Source organism: Eleutherodactylus coqui, chromosome 8 (genome assembly GCF_035609145.1).
Source record: "Eleutherodactylus coqui strain aEleCoq1 chromosome 8, aEleCoq1.hap1, whole genome shotgun sequence".
Classification (NCBI taxonomy): domain Eukaryota; kingdom Metazoa; phylum Chordata; class Amphibia; order Anura; family Eleutherodactylidae; genus Eleutherodactylus; species Eleutherodactylus coqui.
In genome coordinates this window covers 115,460,978-115,484,398 of record NC_089844.1, presented here as the reverse complement: position 1 = coordinate 115,484,398, position 23,421 = coordinate 115,460,978, and the positions used below count along the sequence as shown (strand labels likewise).

Here is a 23,421-nt window from a genome sequence, read left to right as displayed (position 1 = left end):
TTCAAGTCACCCAATACTTCTGTGAGGCTCTTGTTTTTAGTAGACAGATGTAGAACCTGATATCTGGGTGTACATTGACTGGATAAGGATATATATTGTATTAATTCTCCAACACATGTCCATAATGTGAAAGAAAAGTAGAAAAGAAATGACAACCAAGACCAAGAAGGAGTAACAATGTGATACAGTCATTGTAAAGAAATACAAGAGAGAAAACAAGGAGGCACCACTGACGGCATTCAGTAGATCCGTGTTTAATAAATAAGATTATAATTTTGCATATTTTAGTCATTTTTACACATATCATGAAATATTTTTGTGCTTTTGCAATTTAACGACTGCGGCATAAAATATGTATTTCATTCCAAGGCAAATATTTTGCCTTGCTTTACTTCATTGGACACACTGTCCTCCATTGTAAGCATGCAAAATCATCCATGTACAAGGTTTGATGAGACATCATGACTTTACATCAGAGGTTTAATATTATGTTTCAGTCTCATAGATCAGTCTTAAAATGTTAACGTCTTCTCACTGTAAGGATCTAATGATCCCCTTCTGCTTGTTGTCTTGCTCTCATAGCCATTGCCAAGGCATCTGTTCTTGCTTGACTCGAAGGCTGTTGTGCTTCATAACCATCTGACTGACCTGTGTGGTTCCAGGGGTGTTGTCTCTCAAAATCTCGGGACTGTTCTCCACTGTACTGTGGTTGTTCTTCCACATATTCATCTTGTTGCCTTGCTCTTACTGCCATCTCCATTGCATTTCTGTTTTCTTCTTCATACTTTGCTTGCTGATCCTCATATTCAGCCTGTTGCCTTGCCCTCATAATTCTTGCCATTGTGTCTGAAGGTACGGAATTATCAGTGGATGCTCTTCTACTCCCCATGGGAGAACTTTCTTCCATTTGCTGCCTAGCCCTCATAGCAAGCTCCAAAGCATTGCTCCTACTATTATCTTCTGGTCTGGACTCTGCAGGGACAAAAAAAAAACTCATGAAGAACCGAATTATGAAAGCTACAGACTTTTCAGAATAAGTCGCCGTGTGTGTATATGAGGTATAACACTATATCTGGTCTTTATATGACTTGTATCCTGCATTTTTCACCACTTTTCGCCTCTGTAGGCTGTATCCCTAATTCTCAAAACTTTTGAGGAGAGCTTGCTTTTATGATGGTTGCATATACTACACATGGAGAAAACAAGAGAAGTACTGAGCATTGTAGATGTGATTCCAATAGCTGTAACACAGTAAATAACTCACTAATAGCAGAAGCATGACTGTTTGAGTCTCTCTCCTTCCAGAAGCTTCCTAATCATCTCCATAGGCTATGGACAGGATGAGTCATGACCCTTCTCCACTTCCTGTTCTATGTCTTTTTATCTGTTACTAGAGATGGACATCACTTGACGACAGTCAGAGGACAGCAAATTAAAAGGAAGACCCCTAATGGCCAGCATTTTAGGGGGATTCTCCAGCACAAAAATGTAATTTTAGATAAATAAACTGATCACATAAAAAAAGCTTTTTGTAAAGTTAGTGACTAGAGATGAGCGAGCGTCCTCGGTTCAGGTGTTTTTGCACTCGAGCACCGCTTTTTCCGAGTAACTGACTTCGGGGTGCGCCGGGGGGCGGGGGGGCGGTGTGGTGGAGCGGGGGGGGGGGGTAGCAGTGGGGAGCAGGGGGAAGCTCTCTCTCTCACCCCCCCCCCCAACTCCCCTCTGCAACCCTCCGCTCACCCCCGGCGCACCCCGAATATTTCGTCCGAGTAGTCAGTTACTCGGAAAAAGCAGTGCTCGAGTTCAAAAACACCTGAACAGAGTACGCTCGCTCATCTCTATTAGTGACCATTGAATAATAAAATTCTGCCATCCTGCAACCACCAATAATTGGAAGGGTTTAGAAGATAAATATTATTGACTTCAATAGAAATGAAAGCTGTATAAATATGTCTGTAGTATGCTTCCCCAGGTAGTGACAATAATCCACTTCGAAAAGGAACCCCCCCATTATGCATAGAACTTACCATGAGCCATCTGCTGGTCTTCGCTTGTGTGTGACTGCTGAACCTAAAATATTCAAAGCAGATTATTAGCAACATTAGCAGATAGGAGAGAAATATAACATTCTAGAGTCCACAATAAATGACTCACTGTAAATGGGAAAATCATTCAGACTGTCACCAGTATGTCCAGTATTGGGATATTTCCCTTATCATGTTTAAATCTATGGCCAATAAATATACAGGATTTTGATATTTCTGGTACCGAGGAGATAAATTACAGAGACACATATGTTAAAGAATATATAAATGGATAATGCAAGACGTAGGGTGAAACAACCTACAGCTGTCTTAGACCCCATTTACACTGACAGGTGATCGCTCAAAAATCACTCAAATGACAGTTTGAGTGACAGTTTTGAGCAATCAGCTTTGAGCAATACAGTAGCTACTTAGCTATTGTAGCTAAGTAGCTACTAAAGAGCTATGCAGGCAGAGCAGGACACTGCCGCTATCACAGGACACCGCCGCTATCGCTCGGCGAACAATACAGCTGTTTTGCATAAGCAAACAGCTGCATTGTTCTCCACGCTTACAGCTCTCGTCCCGCTGTGAACTATCAGCGGGACACGAGCTGAAAGAATCTTACCAGTGCTGCCAACTGTGATAACAGCTTGCACCGCTGATAAGAGTTCATCGCTCGATTCTAGAAAAGAAGAATTAAGCGAGGAACTAATTGTGCACAAAAGCTGCAAAATGTCTGTGCATTTAGACGCAATGCTTATCGCTCAAAAGACGATTTTTAACAAGAATCGTTGTGTCTAAATGGGCCTTTATTAGTGTTTAGGTTTGATAGCCCTAATCGTGGTAAAAATGGTAATATAAATTGCTTGCTCTTTCTAGTCAGATTTTAGCTAGGTTCAGGTTTTAGGGTTCATTGGTGAATTTATATACATAGTTGACACCTTTTTTGCCCCGGTGATTTTTTTCTTCAGGGATACATATTTATTACAATGACTCAAGTTCTAACCTGTCGTTGTGAAATTTGATGCGGTGCACCACGATTTCTTTCACTTTTTTTTTCTGATTTCCGAAGTTCTTCAAGCAAAAATGATTTATCTTTGCCTTCCTGAAAAAGTAATAATATAATTATTTGTGATGAGTCATATGACAGACAAGTTTCTGAGCATTTTGAGAGGAGCTCTCATGCAGAATTATGCAGGGCTTTCAAATGTCTTGTAATTCAGGCTTCAAAAGTTGGCAAGCGTGGCAATTATTCATTAAAAGGGTTGTCCCATCAGATCACCCCCCACCCTTTTTTATTTTGCAGGTCCTAATCCTGACGTCTCTTACAGACAGCCGATTTTACCGGTAAAGCCACGGCAGTTGCAGGAGACATGTATTACATGATGACCATTCAGATGAATTGTCAACCTGTAATACAAGAATGTGGACAAGGAGGAAAAAGAGGGGTGGAGCAAAACCCGTACAGTTGTGTTTGTTGTGAAAAATGATACTGTAAAAGTGGTGAAGAGAGTGAAGTGGTAACTTCAATAGTGGAGGTGCTGCCTGACTAGATGACAAGAATGGCTCAAAAACTGGGAGCTGCTGCTGCCCCATTGAAAGCAATGGGATGAAGGCAACCTCCGCAGCAATAATTTTGGGGGGTGGGGGGGGACTTGAAATATAAGCCCTACCTCAAAAATCACCCCTAGCTGTAGGGAAAAAAAATACTTAACTCACCTAGAAGCACTGTCCAGCTCTTCTCCCCATCCCCAGCAGTATTCTTCTGTATTCTGGTGCACAGGGATTGAAAAATCCCCGCCTCCAGAATGCGCTGCCTCTGATTGGCACTTAGCCATTGAATGACAGCTGAGCACTGCTTCTGATTGGCCACAGCGCTCAGCGAATCAGAGGCAGCACTTTCTGGAGGCAGAGATTTTTCAATCCCCGGCCACCAGAATACAGAAGAAGACTACCAGGGACAAGGACAAGAGCCGCACAGCGCTTCTAGGTGAGTTAACGTTTTTGGGGGTTTTTTTTCTACTGCTAGGTATGATTTTCAGAGTAGGGCTTATATTTCAAGCCCTTCCCCGAAAACCATTGCTGCAGGGGTTGCCTTCATCCCACTGCTTTCAATGGGCCAGCAGCAGCGCCAGCCCCATTGAAAGCAATAGGATGGCATCATGCTCCTCTGCCACAGCTGTGACAGCTGTGGCAGAGGAGTGCATCTTCTCCCTATGTTTTCAATGGAGCCGGCGCTGCTGCCGCCGGCCACATTGACAACAAGGTAAAGCCCCTGGATATTACAGCATCCAGGGGTTTCACATCCAAGGAATTCCCTGCTGCAGCTGTCACAGCCGCAGCAAGGGATAGCGATCTGCTCCCATTGCTTTTAATGGGGCGGCAGTAGCGCCGACCCCATTGAATGCAATGGGATGGCATCGTGGTCCTCTGCCACAGCTCTCACAGCTGTGGCAGGGGATTCTTTTATTTACACAGGAAGTCCCCTCATCACTGAACACCGTGACAGTGCTGTCACAGTGTTCAGTGATAAGGGGACTCCCTGTAACATTTAACAATGTCTTTACACGCAGCACGGACCTAACTGTCATGCATGTCCTATCTTTTGCAGGTGCAAGTATTTTGTGCCTCTAAAAAAACGGACATGTGAACACTACATAGGGAACCAATGGTTCTAATAGATGCGTGTTTTTTTGCGCACTTAGGTGCGCAAAAAAAACACTTGTCTGACCGAGGCCTTACAAGCAGCTTGCAGAAATATTTTGGTGCAAAAGAAGCCAAGAACCAAAATATGTGACTTTTATACACCAGAAAGCTGTCATAAACAGTTTAATAACTGTGCTCCTTTGTACTTAGATTCTCAGCTGGGAATACCCTGTCAATCTGTCAGAGCAACATGATTCAGATATAAAATAATGCAAAGCTTATATTTTCTATATTCCCTTTTTTTTTGGAATGCACAGTATAAGCAGATCAGTTTTCTGATACATGCACTTACATTAGCTATCTGTGTGAGCAGCAGCTTCACCATTATCTTCCGTCCTTGGACTATTTGCCAGTAAAGATGTGAAATAACTCTGCAATCAAAAGGAAACGGATTAGTGAGATGTCAGCTGTCATATACACATACAGTATAAATAAACTGCCTGCTCTGTGCGGCATATCTATACCCTACAAATGAAAGCGATCTTCTGAGCAAAAAATAGTCGCGACCTATCCTTATGATTGGCCATCAAAAGCAGATTAGTGGGAGTCCAGCACTCCGGACCACCAGCTAATCAGCTGCTGAGAAGAAGTTGCAGATGACCGAAACTCTTAAAGCAGTCAAAGTAGCACAGCGCACCTAACCAAAGTCAAACAGTCTTGCAACCCCTGTACAAGTAACATCTGCAAATGAGGCATGTAGGAGGCAATAAACTACTGTGAATGTGAACAGTATATTTGAAGATATTTGTTGCTTCAGTTTCAGCTTAAGGGCTTATTCAGACGGCCATATATCGGCTGGGTATTCACGCCCAGCCGATATACGGCGTCCCTCTCTGCAGGGGGAGGAGGCTGGAAGAGCCGGGAGCAGTGCTCTGAGCTCCCGCCCCCTCTCTGCCAACTCTCCACCCCCTCTCCACTATTTGCAATGAGTGGAGGCGAGGCAGGGTGGAGCTAATTCCCTGCCCCACCCCTCTCATTGCAAATAGTGCAGAGGAGCGGAGAGGGAGTGGAGAGGAGACAGAGAAGGGGCAGGAGCTCAGAGCACTGCTCCCAGCTCTTTCAGCCTCCTCCCCCTGCAGAGAGAGACGCCGTATATCGGCCAGCGTGAATACCCGGCCAATATACAGTCGTCTGAATAAGCCCTTACTGTGCATTTGGTCTTCTTTGACTCTGATGGGTGTGTCAGCTGTTGGTGTACACCTGGGGGCAGTTAGGGAGGGTTTTTAGTTCCCTCCTGGCCTGAGTTCTGTGCAGGTCAATTTCCGTGCAGTCTCCTTCTGCTGTGGAGTGTGGACATCTCTGGATCTGGTTTCTGTTGTTCTTTCAGTGCTTCTTCAGATAAGTTCAGAGATTTTTTACCGAGATTTACTCTTTGAGGTTTTGGTTTATTATTATGGTATTTTTTTCTTTGTCATTTATCATGGTTAGTGAGTGGCACGAGGGTGGATGCGTCCTTATCAGGGCGGGACATCCACTTATTCCCTTAGTGAAAGTTTCACTCTTTTTGCTTATTTTTAGTTTGTACTGCAGGGGGTACCTTGTACTGTGGTGTGAACATTGCCAGAGAGTTTATATTTTGGTTTTGTAGTTATTGCACGCCCGAAGCGGACGTGGCAATATTGCTTGCTATTATGCCTCATTCACAGAATTTGTTTGGAACTCTCAAAATTCCATCCCAGTAGTCCAGTTCGGTAGTGCAGTGCTCTCCCTTTCACTTCAATGAGAGGGAGTTGTAAACCAAAGTGAGCCAATGTGCTAAAGATGGTGTTTTGGGAGTTCTGGCAATCCCCAGCTCCTTCTTATCAACTGATCGGCAGGGGTCCTTGGCAGCAGACCCTCACCTAACTTCTATTCATGACCTATCCTGACACTAGGTGAGTAATAGTTTAGTCCAGAAAAATCCCTATAAGATCAAATCATGAACTCAAACCATCCACATCATTCCTCACTTCTTCAAACATCTACAGGATCCATCAAGATAATCCCACTAGGAAGAGAACTGTCTATCAAGATGAGCTGGATGGGTGGAGTACTTTAATGGGAGTGTGAAATTATGGTAGTCGTGTCCATCTGAAAATCATATGCCCTTTGCTTCATTTTCCATACCCTGATATACCAACCACACAGCAACATGAAAGACAGTCCACATAATTGTTCTGAATGTGCTAATTGTAAAGGGGTGTGTGATTTTTATCAGAGTGGATTGCTGCCTGAGTCTTGATGTTGCATTACACTGAAATGTGTTATACTTACAAAACAATCAGGGTGAGAATGTAGAAGAAAAGGACACTTTCTACCAAGTTGTGGTAAATCCATGCAACCCACTTTGTGTTGTCAAATAATTCTATAGAAGATATCCATGCATCAACTGATTCATAAGGAGTAGATAAATTCCGAAAAGGTCCGCATCTCTCTGAAGGCTCCCGTCTAAAATAGGAAACAAGAACCATCAGGCCAAACACAGCAAAGGAGCCTAAGTGTAAAAGAATAACATATTCTGCTAACAAAAAGCTTTTATGGGACCAGAGGAAAAATGTAATTGACAGGTAATGTCATAAAATAAAAAAGTATGCCATATTCCCTTCTTTAAATGGCCACTATTCCGGTAAAAGCGCCCTGCTCCCTACTGTTCAGATCCTAGAAGAAGCTGCAGAAGTCATGTGCCATTTATTGTGCTTATAATCGCTCAGCCAATCACAGGCTTCGGCAGTTGTAATGGCATGGCAATGTGGGTGCTGAAGCAAGTAATTGGCTGAGTGGTTACTTGAACCATGAACAGCATGTGACCGCTGCAGGTTCTTCTGGGATCAGAGTGGTGCAGAGCACTAAAGGAGGAGAGTATAGCATATTTTATAACATTCCCTGGCCATTATATTATTTTCCTAGTGCTGGAAAACCTCTTTAGCAACCCCCTCTAATGCGCAAAACTCTCCACAATGCTGCACCGTCACACTACTCTCATGTACATCTACCAACCCATTCATGCTTTTCACTTACTTACAACTCCTCCCATCTTCTCTAATCCTCCTTATTACATCCTCTCATTTCGGTCTGCAGAACTTCTCCTATGCTGCAGTCATCCTGTCTGACTCACTGCTGGAACATCAGACTTGATCCTAACATTCACAGCTTTAGGAGACCTATGTCATATAACAAAGCTAAAAACCAAGCAACTTTTGGCCAGTGCCTGTTTGCAGAGGTGGGCCATCAAAGGGAACTTCGGCGCCCTGTGCCTCCATTCTCTGAACAGCTTAGAAAGCTATAAAATAACAAAAGTCGTAATATTCACCTTACCATTTCCCTGCCACTCCTGGGCCAACATTTCCTCAGTCCCCTGTTGAACCTTGTTCTTCCTGTTCCAGTGATAACATGTCAACACAACATTACACTGTTGAAGCCAATCTCTGGCCACAGTGGTGACCTCAGTGGTATTGACAAGTCATCAAGGGAGCATGAAGAACAGAGACTGATGTGGGATCTGGAAACTGTTGCCCTGAACAATCCTTTTAACCTCTTCTAGACATGCACATGTACAGCGCACATCAGGTGTCATTGCATGGTGTGAGCTCGGGACTCGTATACAGTCATTGACCATTTTTGACCCCTATATGTACAGTTATACACAGATAGCTTTCAATTACTGATAGCTCCGCCCATTGGACTGTTCAGCTCAGAATGAGCAGAGATATAATACAAGTTATACTGAATCTTTCCCCATAAAACTATATATCAATCTGCTCAGCTCCACCTGCTCTATAACATGATGCATGGAGTTTGAAGAGCTTGTTTGAGCTGACAGACTCCCTTTAATTTTAGATTAGTGCTTAGCTATCTGCATTAGTTCCATAGACACTGAATGGAGCAGCAATGTGCATGCTAAACCGCTGCTCCATTCAAACTCCTCATCACTGCAATTGTGAAGTGAATATAAGGGATTTAGGACCCCTGTTCTAGAGATTGTATGGGGTCCCAGTGCTAAGCCCCCCAGAGATCAGACATTTATCACCGACCCTGTGAAGAGAACATACATGTCAATCCTCTTCAAAGTTTCTTTGTCTCAAAAAACTGACACTTTTTCTTCAAAAGAACATGAAATAAATTACTTTCGTTGGATTAGACAAACTTGTGGTTATCTCTTTACCTCCAAAAAGTGACCCCAATGACAGAGAGGACTCCAACAAATGATGGGAAAAAGAGGATGAATACAAAGACAGTGGTCATCTGTGATGCTCTCCAGGCTCTCCGTGGTGGAATACAGTTCATCATCAGGCTCACCTACATTGTGATCAAATAGAAATATTAGACAATGACCTCTAATTTTTGGTTCCAGCCTCTTAGCCAACGCTGTAAAATTGTATTTTTTTTATATTCAGTATTTTCTTTTATGTCATAGGCTATTAGGTTTTGGACAAGCTTTCCATTGCGAGCTTTAGAATCTGTTTAGGGGGCGCCATACAGCCTGAAATCTTGCAGTCCAGTATCTGACCCTGAAAACAATGGCATTCTGATGATGGTGGTCCAAAACAATCTTGCCTCTTATATAGGCTAGGCTTTGCTATTTAACTTTTAATCTTTCCCTAGACTGTGTTCCTTTATGATGATGTCAAAATACTTGTGATTTCACTGTATTAACCCCTTAGTGACCAGGCTTTTTTGCTTTTTTCCATTTTTGTTTTTTCCTACTCCCTTTTAAAAAATCGTAGCTCCTTTATTTATCCATTGAAGTCACTGTATGAGGGCTTGTTTTTTGCGGGACGAGTTGTATTTTTCAATGGCACTATATATTGTACCATATAATGTACTGAAAAACTTTTAAAAAATTCTTAGCGGAGAGAAATGGGGAAAAAAACGACATTCCACCATCTTTCGGTGCGTCCTGTTTCTACGACGCACAAACTGCAACAAAAACGACCTGATATTTTTATTCTATGGGTCAGTACGATTACTACAATACCAAACTTATATAGTATTGTTTTTGCTGTATTACTTGTATTTTTTTTAAAGATATTTCATTTTTTTCAATTATTTTCTGCGGTCATTTTGTGCGTGCAATAACTTTTTTATTTTTTTGTCGACGTAGTTGAGCAAGGGCTCATTTTTTGTGGGATGTTCTGTAGTTTCCGATAGTATCAATTTGGAATACATACAACGTTTTGATCGCTTTTTATTGCGTTTTTTCTGGGAGACAGGGTAACAAAAAAAAAGCATTTCTGGCGTTCTTTTTTTTTTTTGGACGATGGTTACCGTGCAGAAAAAATAATGCACTACTTTGATAGATCGGACTTTTACGGACGCGGCAATACCAAACACATTTTTATTTTATGATTTAGATTTTTTAATAATGGATATGGCAAAAGGGGGGTGATTTAAACTTTTATAACTTTTTTTTTTTTTACAATTTAAAAAACTTTATTGATTTTTTTTACTTTACTTTGAAGTCCCCCTGGCGGACTTTAACATGCGATGCTTTGATCGCTCCTGCAGTATAGCATTACGTCATACTGCTTTTTTACAATCAGTCTATGAAGCCACCCTGTGTGGATGGCTTGATAGGCAGTCTGCTAAGGCAGCCCTGGGGCCATTCATTAGGCCCCCAGCTGCAATGACACCTGCACGGCTCCCCCGATCTCACCGCGGGGGGGGCGTGCGGGATCCCCAAACAGCGTTCGGGGGATTTAAATGCCGCTGTCAGAATTGACAGCGGCATTTAAAGGGTTAATAGCCGCGAACGGCCGAGCGCGGCTATTGCCCGCAGGTGTCAGCTGTAATAAACAGCTGACGCCCGCGCTGTATGGAGGGAGATAGCGGCGCTCCCTCCCTCCATAACGTCCTGCAGCTGTAGGACGTAAAAACACTATGGCCCGGTCGTTAAGGGGTTAATGTATAGGCTGTGTTCTACTGTGTAAGTGTCATTATAATGTTTGACATTATGACTACTTTGTATTCAATTGTGATGATTTGTGTTCTTCAACATTGATTTTTACTGTGACGATGTCACGATAGTGTTTGTCTCTTCAAAAGCTAAGGGTCCTTTAAAGCTTAGCTTGGAAAATGTGCTTAAAAGATATTAGACTTGGATGGATTACCTTTTTAACATAAAATATTATGAAAAGTTTGATCATCTGAATTATTGGTAACAAAGGGGAGAAGTAAATTCCAATCCTGTGAAAGAGAAAAATATAGACATTTATGCATGTATATACAGCACAGCCTGTACTGGTTGTGTTCATTTATTTTCAAATTAGCTTGTTCTGCAGTAATCCCCTTATGTGATGTTTGAGCATACAGGAATGCTTACAAATATATAGACAGCTACATTAAAGCTAAGCATACATAGAAGATTGCTGAAGGCTGTCGGTGATCTCCCCAGTCCTTCCCGCAGGCTTGGCATGTGTGTTCATTTAGAATGGTAGAGGGAGAAATGTAGCTGCTAGACATATCTTATCTCCTGTCATGGCAAAGAATTGGGCATCCTAAAATCCAACAATCCCAATTCTTGCTTCCTCCGACACCAGCCACAAGGTACCAGGCCCCTAAACACTTTACCTTCTTGGTGAACATGGGGAGCTGCACTCCTTCTCCACACTCTATAAAATAGATTGTGCTGAAATAGCAGAGAGGGTGCATGTAAAAAAAAAGACATGCAATGATTTTTTTCAGCTAGACTTTATGCTTAGATTGGTGGCCGTAGGGAGATTGTATTGCACAAATACACAGTAGCAGGGGCTTAACTATAGGGGGTGCAGGGGATGCGGTTGCACCCGGGCCCAGGAGCCTTAGGGGGCCCATAAGGCCTCTCTTCTCCATATTGGGAGCCCAGTACTATGAAAAAAGCATTATAGTTAGGGCCCTGTTACAGATTTTGCACCAGGGCCCAGAAGCTTCACGTTACGCCTCTGCACAGTAGTGCTTTCTGCTTCAACTCTTCAAAGACATAACAAATGGGGATCAAATAACAATAGGTTCCATCTACACAGCCTTCACTCCTAAAGTGGCTCCTCTTTGGGGTTCAACTGACAACCCCATCATGGTTAGCCGTTATCGCTAAGTAAAAGGTAGCTAGAGTCGCGCTGCAAAGGAAGCGCGGTATTACATGGCCTCAGTGATATTAGTGGACAGATAGCATTTCTCAGACCTACAGTATGTAGCGAGAACTAACCATTGCAGCACCTCACACATTTTGAGCAAATAGACAGTGGAGGGATCCCGTTTGAATTGCATCCACATCCCCTAAAATGGCATAAATTGAGGAATGTATTGACTGAACACATCCAATTTCATTAAAATATCAATCAATTGTGTAAGTTTAAATGGAATATCCAGATATAGCAGACTTTTCTCCTAAGCTTGGTTTTAGTGAATATCGTGTCAGCAAAAGCGGGTTTCGAACCACCAATCTTCTTGGTTAAGATAATGTCCACACTCTTCCTCTAGTGAAATTAGTTCTCACTTTTATGACATCTCTGAAAATGTTGAGCAAACCGAACCAATAGAACCCTGTTTCGGGTTGAACTTTACTAAAAATTTGGTTTTACATGAATCCGAACAGAACTTTTAGCAAAGTTCTACCCAAAGCAGGGTTCTACTGGTTCAGTTGGCTCTACACTATTCCTGAACACTGGTGTATAATGGTATCTAAGAACCATAAAAGCCCTGTATAACCCCCTCAGAGTGTTATACAGGGCTTTTATGGCTCTTACTGTTATACACTAGTTTTAGAAATTCTGGTGAACTTCCGGTTCGGTTCGAACTAATTGGGACTGAATTGAACATTTTGCACAGGTTCGGCGAAGAAGCCAAACCAAACTTTTCAGAAGTTGACTGATCACTAATCACTGATTGATATACAGTAAGTATTTCTAGGACAACAGTGAGTGGTGGGAGGCAAAAAACACTGAAAAAGGCAAAAAAATATATATGCTGAAATATAAAGTACATACCAGGCCAATGTCTGTGCATAAATCAGGTCCAAAACATTCCTTGCAATGTCAAATTCTGGAAGTCCCAATGTTTTACAGCAGCGTGTCCCAATAATCCTACAGAATAACATGTCCATATATAAACTGACAATACCAATGTGGATCCCAAACTGACATGATATAATGGCACGGGACTTACTTTCTTAAAAATTCTCCAAAAAATGAACCAAGCAGCACAAAGAGAAAATCGATTACAACCAGACGATAGATGTCTTGTCCGATATAAGATTCCCAGCACTATGGAAGGAAATTCACAATTTGGCAACTGTGCTCACTTATCATTGTCAGTATACATTTCTCAAACTGATGTACGCTCATGGCATTTCTTGTTAAAGTGTATTTCTGCTTTTATTCTTGATTTCCTTTTTTTTTTAATACATTGGTTAGCTTTCTGCAGTAATTAATTTGAAGACATATTATCCACCCGTGACGTCACTAAGCACAATATCCACCCGTGACGTCACTAAGCACATGCCTCTGGAAGAAACAGAGTGGATCACCAAGAAAGCACCTGCAAATAGAAGTCCATATATATTCCAATAACTTCTTTTCAGCCATTTGCTAGCTATTTCTGTTCTGGGAAAGGATGATGACCCCCACACACATAGCCGAAAATACAGTCCTTAGGGTTGTCATATAGTTTTTCTCATTTCTTCCGCTTTTTTTAGCTTGTTGCTTTAAAAGGATAATTTGATTTAATTTAATTCAATTAATTCTATATAAAAAAACCTTCATGTTTCGTTTAAAAATCCAATAAAAAGCATTGTGGACAACATTACTTTCATATTATGAGTCCCTCTCTGTACAGGGTGGCTAAAAGTGAACAATCCTTTTAAGATAGTTCTTTGCCATTATAGGAAAGTTTGCAGCGTGCCTGGAAATGACCATGAATAGATTAATTGTAACGACTCTATACACAACATATTCACTTGGTATTCTACCAGTGAGATCATCCTGACCTGTAGAGGTTTTGGGTCATAGAAGCATTGTTCTGAACAATGGAAAACACATAGGAGCACTTAATAAACACATTTAAGGAGTTTCACAACCACCGCCTGCATTGATTTCAATTGGATTGCCAAGTCACAGGGCTACATAGCAATCTTTGGTTGCGTAACTTATGGCCAAAATTACTGTATAGCCCTAGCCTTAAATTTTCAGGCCATTTAGTTGCAAGACAGAAAATGTGTAAATGCAATAGTATTCTCTATTTCTCTTCTGGGGAGAATAGTAGTAATCTCCCTGCAATATAACTAATGTAATTGACATGTATCACGTATAAACATTTACCTCTCGATTGATTACTGTGATTCTCTCGAGCCAGTAGTAACACAAAATACCAATAATTGAAAATTTCAGCAAGACATTTCTGGAACGACATAATACATTGATATTTGATTGCATTTTTATTAATTGCACTTACTGATTGAAAGCGAGATCTGGATCAAGCCCACTTGCAAAAAACACATTGAGTTTCTTCTATTACCCTTAATCATTCAAACTGTGACTTGCCCATAGAAAGACAAAAACTAACAAGAATTGTAATTAAAATGGTTTTCCACTATGGCAATCCATTTAATTTGATCATATCCCAAGGTGACTAGGTAATTAGAGATGAGCGAGCACCCAAATGCTCGGGTCCGTGTTATTCAAGTCGAGCTTTTTCGTAAAATGTGAGAGCTCTACTCGAGTAACGAACCCCATTGACTACAATGGGAGACTCGAACATATCTCTCTCTCTCAGACAAAAAATGCCATTGACGCGCGCTGCGGTGGGGAGGGGCCAAAACAGGCACGTCACAGCGGGGAGGAGCCAAAAACTTGGGCAGGGTCGAACACGACGAGCACCATCGAGTACGCTAATACTCGAACGAGCATCAAGCTCGGCAGAGTACGTTCACTCAACTCTATAGGTAATCCATAAAGAGGACTCTGCTACCGGAAACTGCTTTATAAATGCTCATTTATCTTGTATTGAGAAAAGCATTATATTATCACATACACTGCATTATAAATGACTTAAAATAAAAGGTATTTTTGGTGATAGGTGCCCTTTAAAGGTATTGACTCACAAGTTCAGCCCCTGCGCATATATCCTATTAGGTTACAAGGATGTTATAGAGGGACCCCTCACCTTTAAGGAGATAACCTCCTTAGTATCCAACTGTAAGTTAACATCCTCATTATCCCTTAACAGGGATTGTCACACAAAACAAACCTCCCCCTGTCCACAGGATAGGGGATGACTATGTGATCTGTGGGAATCTGATCGCTGGGACTCCCATTGATCATGAGAAGGAGGTTCTCTTACATCCCTAAATGATTGGAGTCATGTTCACATGTACACTATCAATCCATTCAATTCAATGAGGCTACTGGAGATTACAAGAGTAAAAGTGCTTGGCTCCAACAATCCTAAAGATATGAAAGGAGCGTATACACGTGACCAAGGCTCTATTCATTTTGGGACCTTCAAGACTCTTGGTCTCATAATTCATCGGTTGATTGGATCTTTTAGGTGGACAAAAAAAATGTTCACTCATCATCACTATATCTCCCCATGTAAACAGGGAATGTATGTCTGTTTGCTGACAAATGCAATCTGTATGGGCCGAACAATCGTAGTAGTAATAATTGTTTGTCCCCATACTTATGATCATGTTCCCACCTAACCAGTATTAACAAATGCGGATTGACATGTTCAAAGTCAATTGTCTGTCTATGTAAACCTTCAGCCTTGAGGGTCTTTTATATTGGCTGGTGATTGGGCAAGAATTTTTGTAAGAATGTTTATTGGCTTGATCATCGGGCCATGTGAAGAAGCCATCGATCACCTAAGGAACGAGAAAACACTCGATCATTGGGTGATCACATCATTCACGTGGCACAAAGAATCATCATTGTTAAATATTGGAATGTGCTGTCAACAGCAACAAAACAGTAAAGGGGCAAATGATCGTATGAACAATCATCCTTCCCCAATACTGTCTGAATTAAAGGCCAGACAAACAAGCGCTGATCTCCTCGATCATATCCTGCTGAGTAAAAGGAGCCTTACCTTATAATCAATACATAGACTTCATGCTGCGGGTACTTAAATTTTTCAACTAGTCTAAACATAGAGTAGACTAAGGGCAAGATAAGGTTAATGAGGGCAACCACCACCGGAACCAGCAAAGTTGATGCTTGCTTAGTCAGTTCATTTAAGTTTGACTTCTGTTGAAATCAATAAGAGAAAGAAATCTGAATATTAAAAGAAATATCTATTTACTATGTGTATGCAAAACTTTAACAGTCAATGTACACAATATACATGTCGTATGGGTCTCAAATACTCATTCCATAATATCCATTTTAATACTGTGGACTTAAACAAATGGACGCATGCACTAATACGCTCCGCTGTGGAGTGTATCAGCATATAAACCAGTGTTTTTTTACTATTGTGTGATTGTTCTTAGTAAGAGAAACCAAGCAATCCATTGGATGGCAATAGAGATGAGCGAGTATACTCGCTAAGGCACATTACTCGAGCGAGTAGTGCCTTAGCTGAGTATCTCCCCGCTCGTCTCTAAAGATTCGGGGGCCGGCGCGGGTGACAGGTGAGTTGCAGCGGGGAGCGGAGGGGAGAGAGGGAGAGAGATCTCCCCTCCGTTCCTCCCTGCTCTCCTCCGCCGCTCCCTGCCCACCGCCGGCCCCCGAATCTTTAGAGACGAGCGGGGAGTTACTCAGCTAAGGCACTACTTGCTCGAGTAATGTGCCTTAGCAAGTATACTCGCTCATCTCTAGATGGCAACATTCTTACAAATCAATTTCTGAATTTTTATGAAGTTTAAAAAAAAACGAAAGAAAACCAATGATTGGGAAAAGGACATCCCTCTTGACCTTCTTCAGACCTTTCATATTCTCAACTTATGCAAGAATCCTGGGCTGAGGTTCACTCTGTTCTTGAGGGTATCAAACAGTGCCATGAATTTATACTCCCAAATTCTTTTTTCATTGCTTTTTTTTTCTAAACTTTTCTAAAGAAATTGATTTGTATCCAATAGGTGCTGCTGCAGAGGTATTGTTCCATCTTCTTCTATGTGCAGGTTGAAGGAGAGATAACACACATCATAAAACTGTCACATTCCTGAGCTCAGTGGACTGATTAAGTATTTATCTTTCAGTTTAGTTTGTCTGTTGTTTTGAGTGCTACATGCCCTGGCGTACCATCAAGGCCACGTGCTAGCTCCACCATTCTTTGTTATTTTGTCTGGGACCTTTTGGGGAGACTCTGCAGGAAGTAGCTATCATGCTCTATCTATCACCCTTGTAGCTAGTACAGCCTGAGAAAGCAAAACTCTAGTTAGTGAGAGCGCAGTCTAAGCTTAACAAATATCTTTAGCATGCTAATAGAAAGTCACAATAGTTTACCTTAAGAGACTTAATATATTATTATCCTCGCATTGAGGGGAATAACTGGGAGATAGGGCATTCTTGCTCAGAAACTTAGAAGACTACATTATCTCCTTAGTGCTCTAAGCACAATTTTGAGTATCAAGCATACAGGAGACTCCATTCTCAGTATTCTCCAGCTCAAGTTTTTCTAGGTGATCACAGCAAATAAACTATGTCCTGTATATTCATATATCTACCTTCATAGGGGGTGGTTAGAAGTTAAATGGTTAATGAGCTCAATATTATACACTGGTATGTGCAGACAAAATGTGTGATTCACTCCAACACAGCTTTCTCATAGTTAGACTTATCTCAGAAATTGCTCTGGGGCCCTCACCACTGATAAGGAAAAGCTACTTGCACAATGAACACAGTAGAAGTGTAGTTTGTTCTCATCTACTTAAAGGTGATGTGTTTGGTAACGGCATACACTTGGGGCGTAAACATATGTTATTCATTAGCATTAGAGATGAGCGAATATACTCGTTTCGAGTAATTACTCGATCGAGCACCGCGATTTTCGAGTACTTCCGTACTCGGGTGAAAAGATTCGGGGGGCGCTGGAGGGCGGGGGGAGGCGTGGCAGAGCAGGGGGTAGCAGCGGGGAACAGGGGGGAGCCCTCTCCCTCTCCCCCCCACTCCCCGATGCAACCCCCCACTCACCCACGGCGCCCCCCGAATCTTTTCACCCGAGTACAGAAGTACTCGAAAAGCGCGGCGCTCGGGCGAAAAAGGGGCGTGGCCGAGTACACTCGCTCATCTCAAATTAGCATCATCATTACATACTAGGCCAATCATGAGTTGTTATGATGTTGGGGGGCCTGCATGTAATGGGTGTGTCATGTTCAGCTATATCTGTATTGTATTCCCTTGATGAAATCAGAAGGGTATTAGAGAGTGGCATGAAGTCAAGCTCAAATACATTCATGCATGAAGCTTCTTATTATAACCAATGTGGAGCAGACGAGTGAAATCTTTTGGAATACGATTTATTCCCATAACAACGTTCACCACTTGGTCACAAGTGCTCTTTAGTAAGCTCTTGAATTTCCTGATGACCCGCAATATCTGCGGAGAAATGTGTCAAATGTAACATCTGAGCTTGAGTTACCTATATTCGAAAACCTTTCAATTAGTCATTGATATATGATCCACTGGGGATTATATTTGATACCCATACCCATGGAACAGACCCTATAATACACAACCTGGAGCTATATTCTAGTTGCCTCTCTAAGGATATGTTCTCGCCTTAGTATTTATACATATATTGACGTTATCCTAGGCCAAACATCACTTTAGGTAGTCCTGGTGGACTGACGCTGTCAGGACCGGCAGCTCGCGGGTCCTCCGTGCCCTCACTGCCGGTCCTGTCATGCAAGCGGCTGCCGTGCGGCGTAGGGGAGCCCCGGTCCTGGTTAACTCCCCTGGCCGCCCTCCTTCCTCGCCACCAGGTTGTTAGGGACGCTACTGGCGCCGCGTCCTGTACGCCATGGCAACCAGGCTCGCATCCTGAGCCTCGCCTATCTTGCAGGGCTGGGGGCTGGTCCCCAGCTCCGCCTATGTGATATTCTGTTGCTGTCAGACTTCGCCCCAATCAGCTGCAGGGGCGGGAGCTCTGACAGCATTTAAACCTGTCTGTGTGTGCTGTTCCTTGCCAGTGTTAGTTTGGTCTTCCAACTGCACCCGCATTTTCTTTGCTTGACTCCCATTTGACTTCTGGTTTTGACTCTCTGCTTTCTGGACCCAACTTTGCCTACAGCCTGACCCTTTTGTACCGCATACCCTCCTGTTGCCGACCCGGACCGTCTGACTTGCCTTAGTGTTTGTTTGTCCCTGTGTTTGTTGTCGTCTGTCCTGCTTCCCTAGCTAGTGCAGGAACCGTCGCCCAGTTGTCGCCCTGGGAGTTTGCCAAGGGGGGCAAGTAAGTAGGGACAGGGGTTGTGGGCAGTTTTAGGGACTTCCAGTATCCCGGACCCCAGTCCTGACAGATGCCTTATCTTTGTTGTGTGTCTGAATGTTTGTATGTCCTATAGTGTCTTCGATTTTTGCCCCAGTGGGATTGGGAGCCCCTCTCTAATCCCTACTGTGTGGCCCAGTGTGCCCTTTTGTGTGAATGTTTTTAATATATTCAGGAATAAAAATTAGTTTTATATTTAGTCTACTCTGTGAAGGGTTGAGTGCAAAACAGTCTCAAATTTCTGTGTGTAAACATTTGTATTTAGATCAAGGGGGGGGGGGGGGTCATCTCTGCATTTGTATATTATATATATGCCCCATCCAAACCAGCTTCATTTGCCTAATGAAGGGTCGGTAGAAGACCCGAAAGCTTCCTGTAACATCATTTATTATCAGCATTTTTGTTAGCCTTTAAAAGCTATGATATCTACAAGAATACTTGGTTTCTCTTACTGAGAACAATCACATTTTGCTCTATTGGCTAACACCATACCAAACTCCTTTTTTTTTGACTATTCAAACTCCGCGCTATTGAACGCAAGTTTGAAATAAAAGCAGGAAGAAGGGCCTGCCCTATTTTTCTCACACATAGAAAAACTATCTTTTTGCACACAAAGTATTAACCCTTTGCAATCCAATTTTGGATTCAGGGTTTCCTAGGGGGCTTTCTCTTTCTGCCATTATACAATGGCACCATCTGCTGGCTAGAGCCAGTACTGTGGTATGGGACATGCTGGAGAGGCTCCCCGACAACAGAGCAGCCAGTAATATACAGTAAGAATACCCTGCCGGACGTCTTCCAGCATCTGAGCTGTACAGCCTTCAATCAGAATGTCTTCAGACGTCAGACAGTGGATTGGAAAGGGTTAATGGGCTAGAATACCGCTAGTGAAAACAAAACCATTGAACTCAATCTTTTAGTTTTGTCACATTTTTGCGGCTGTAATTTTCAAAATCCCTCCCTTCTGTTTAAGCCCTAAAACACACAATGTATACTCAACCCCATGCTGCCTTATGCATACAAATACTGAAGCACAGGGATGTTAGTAGTTTACCTCTGCAGAGTCCACAGCATAAAGGCAAAGGTAGTATATTCCAGCACAGCAGCCTACTGCTAGCAGCGAGGAGACGACCCAGGCAGCCACATGAATACTCAACCGGGCTAACTTCTGACTCAAAGTAAGTTTTAATGCTTCCATTAATTTTTCTGACAGAGTTTCCTAGGAGAAAAAGAACACATCAAATAATACAAATGAACATTATAGACCATAAGCAGCATCTATTCACTGACAGATAACATACAAATACATATTTTTATGATATCATGATTTTTATGTTGATCAGAGGCATAACTTTCCTCAATGCAAAATTTGCAACATTACTCCCCCACACCCACCTACCATGTGCCATTTATAATACATGTGCCGAGATGGGAAATATTAGATTATACTTAGTATTTTGGGGGTTCCAGACATATTTTTTGACAATTTCTCATTAGCTTGAAGTGGCTCAGTTATCTAATCTATTTTGATTAGATCTACTGCCATCTCTAACTAGTTCTACCTATGCACATTAGATAGCTATCAGCTGAACGCTCTTTCAGTCAACAGCGATTTTTCCCAATCCCCTATACATCTTGGCTCTTACAACTACTGAAAGGAGAAATCTCCTGAGAAAAAAGGGTCGGGCAGTCGAAATCCAGTGACCTGCTCTATATCTCCTTGACATAGGTTGGGCAGTCGAAATTTAATGGCCTGCTCTATATCTCCTGGACATATGCCATCGGGGAAGAGCTAGGAGGCATCGATACATATTAAATGACCAACCTATGAAATGTGTATGGCTTGCCAAAATCTTTCGGCATTTCAAATAGGCTCAGAGAGATACCAGAGGCAGTCCTTTGTGTAATTCTATAAAAAAAGATGGCCCCTAGAGTGGTTCTATGTCAAAGAGAAAGTATTCCTCCAGACTTATGTTGAGTATATCAACATTCAGTAACACTCCTATGCACATACTGTATGAGAATACCAAAGCCAACTCTTCGTTCTGGTAGCATCAGTCATCTGAAGTTCATTGAGGAGGCCAATAATAATGGAAAAGAATGCCATTGTCAATGGTCTTCTCAGCAAATTTCTAGAATAATAGTCCCCTCTCACCCATCAATCTCTTTTCGTGTTCCTGTTTATTTCTTTGAATAGATGTCTATACTACCTTTCATTAGTTTTTGAATTAACGCATGACTACGTTTAGTTTATATAGGAGGTTCCATTCTATCTTTTGTGGTCTTTGAAGAGTCAGGACTGTTTGAGAAAAGATTCAAGACATTAATTGCCGCCCCCCCCCCCCCCCCCCCCCTCCTTCCTTCCCCTAAATAATGCATGCGGATTACATTGCCCTCACTGAAAGCTCTTCTTGTAAGGAAGAAACCAGTTTTTCTGGTTCATTCTGGAAAGACTACGCACAGGTAGTGGATGGACACAGATTGCCAGCCAGCTTTGTGTCCGACACCCATTAAGTTAATAAGATCTGGGACATTTCCTACCTTTATTTGTGTACTCAGATGTTTTTTCTTTAATTTCACGGCCTTCTCATTATTGATACTAAAATCCCAACTGCACAAAAGTTTAGCAGCGTTGCCCGAAAATGAAGCGGGGTTAATAAAGTTATTGCGAAATGACTTTGCCATGCTGTGAACACATCAGAAAAGGGAAATTAGTGTTACTGAAAGCTATTAGTGAAAGTTATTATTGCATGCTGTGAAGGTAGCTGCTTTTCCAAGTGATCAAACCAACTAATTTAAGACAATGCTTACTTTACTTAAAGGGAACCTGCCACATCGAAAATGCAGTTGGATCTACAGGCACCATGTTATAGAGCAGGAGGAGCCGAGCAGATTAATATATAGTTTTATAAGGAAAGATTCAGTATAACTTGTATTTTATTTACTTTGATTTCTGCTTTATCTCAGTTTAGAGGTCCAATGGGCAGTCCTATCAGTGATTGACAGCTATCTGTGTATGAAGAGTCATGCAGAAATCGCCCTATATAGTCCACTGCACTATTAACATCAGGAGTGAGAATAAAATATACAGAGTGAGCACACAAACAGTCCTTGATTTCCATTTTATATCTATTGAAATATAAAGTGAGGATGTGCCTTGTGGATATAGTAAATCAGAATCAAACAGTGAGAAGGTTACTCACCTGGCGCTTGGTGGGTTAACCCTGGCAAGGAAAATCCCACCGGCACCCTACGTCCTGGTTAGCGTGTAAAGATGTCTTTTGTCCCCAATCCAGTGGTATCTGGGGAGATGTCCGGAGCCGGTAAGCAGTCTGATAACAGGTGCTCACTAGAGATGAGCGAGTATACTCGCTAAAGGCAATTGCTTGAGCGAGCATTGCCTTTAGCAAGTATCTCCCCGCTCGAGACTGCAGGTTTGGGTGCCAGCGGTGGGGGAGCGGTGAGTAGCGGCAGTCAGCAGGAGGGAGCGGGGGGGGGGAGAGAGAGAGAGATCTCCCCTCCTTCCACCCTGCTCTCCCCCGCAGCTCCGTGCCCGCTGCCGGCACCCGAACCTTCCGTCTCGAACGGGGAGATACTCGCTAAAGGCAATGCTCGCTCAAGCAATTGCCTTTAGCGAGTATACTCGCTCATCTCTAGTGCTCACTAAATATATAACTTATAGTGAAAACGTGGCGCCGTGCTACTAGGGTCCAAAAGTAGCACAAGAGGCTGATGATCACTCAAACTACAGTTTGAGTGACAGCTTTGAGCGATCATTTTGCATAAATAATTGGTATGCAATCATTGTTATTTAAGTAGCTACTTAAATACCAATTAGTTATGCAAAAGAAGCCTTCCCTGAATGCAATTCATAGCCAGAGGCTATTACTTTTGTTCTTCAAGGGGAAACAATGCTATCAGCACTGGAGAACTACTGATAAAAGTGAACACCGATTTTTAGGTTGGACTGAATTTAAGGATCAGCCAGTAGTGCCCGAAAAGCGCACAATGGGTGCACATTTACACGCACCAATTATCGCTAAAACGATCGCCGATTAGCGTTTTTTTTTTAAAGCGATTATCGGCTGGTGTAAATGGGCCTTTTACTATAAGTTATATTCTATATCTGTTGGTACTAGTGTAGTTCACTTGTGAGGTATAAGACAGCCTGTCGGATTTAATAGTATGGGCGTCATTAATAGGCTGTAAACCTGCATGATGCGCTACACATATCAGTTGGAGCAGTACCATATACAAGCCTTATATATGTAGAAGTATAATACTAAGCACCCTCCCCAATATGCAGTAG

At 42.3% G+C, this 23,421-nt stretch overlaps 1 protein-coding gene across 1 annotated transcript in view; it reads right to left on the bottom strand.

The window, feature by feature from the left end:
• Positions 1 to 238: 238 nt before the first annotated feature.
• The window catches only part of TMC5 (transmembrane channel like 5), a 68,412-nt gene continuing 45,229 nt past the window's right edge, over positions 239 to 23,421 (bottom strand). The window contains exons 10-22 of the mRNA XM_066576252.1: positions 21,654 to 21,798; positions 20,167 to 20,331; positions 15,771 to 15,928; positions 14,003 to 14,081; positions 12,852 to 12,949; positions 12,674 to 12,769; positions 10,820 to 10,895; positions 8,875 to 9,008; positions 6,987 to 7,160; positions 5,026 to 5,104; positions 3,034 to 3,132; positions 2,028 to 2,070; positions 239 to 972 (exon numbers count right to left, since the gene is read on the bottom strand). Of these exons, the coding sequence (XP_066432349.1) occupies positions 545 to 972; positions 2,028 to 2,070; positions 3,034 to 3,132; positions 5,026 to 5,104; positions 6,987 to 7,160; positions 8,875 to 9,008; positions 10,820 to 10,895; positions 12,674 to 12,769; positions 12,852 to 12,949; positions 14,003 to 14,081; positions 15,771 to 15,928; positions 20,167 to 20,331; positions 21,654 to 21,798 (1,774 nt within the window). The 3' untranslated portion in view covers positions 239 to 544. The remainder of the gene's footprint in view (positions 973 to 2,027; positions 2,071 to 3,033; positions 3,133 to 5,025; positions 5,105 to 6,986; positions 7,161 to 8,874; positions 9,009 to 10,819; positions 10,896 to 12,673; positions 12,770 to 12,851; positions 12,950 to 14,002; positions 14,082 to 15,770; positions 15,929 to 20,166; positions 20,332 to 21,653; positions 21,799 to 23,421) is intronic.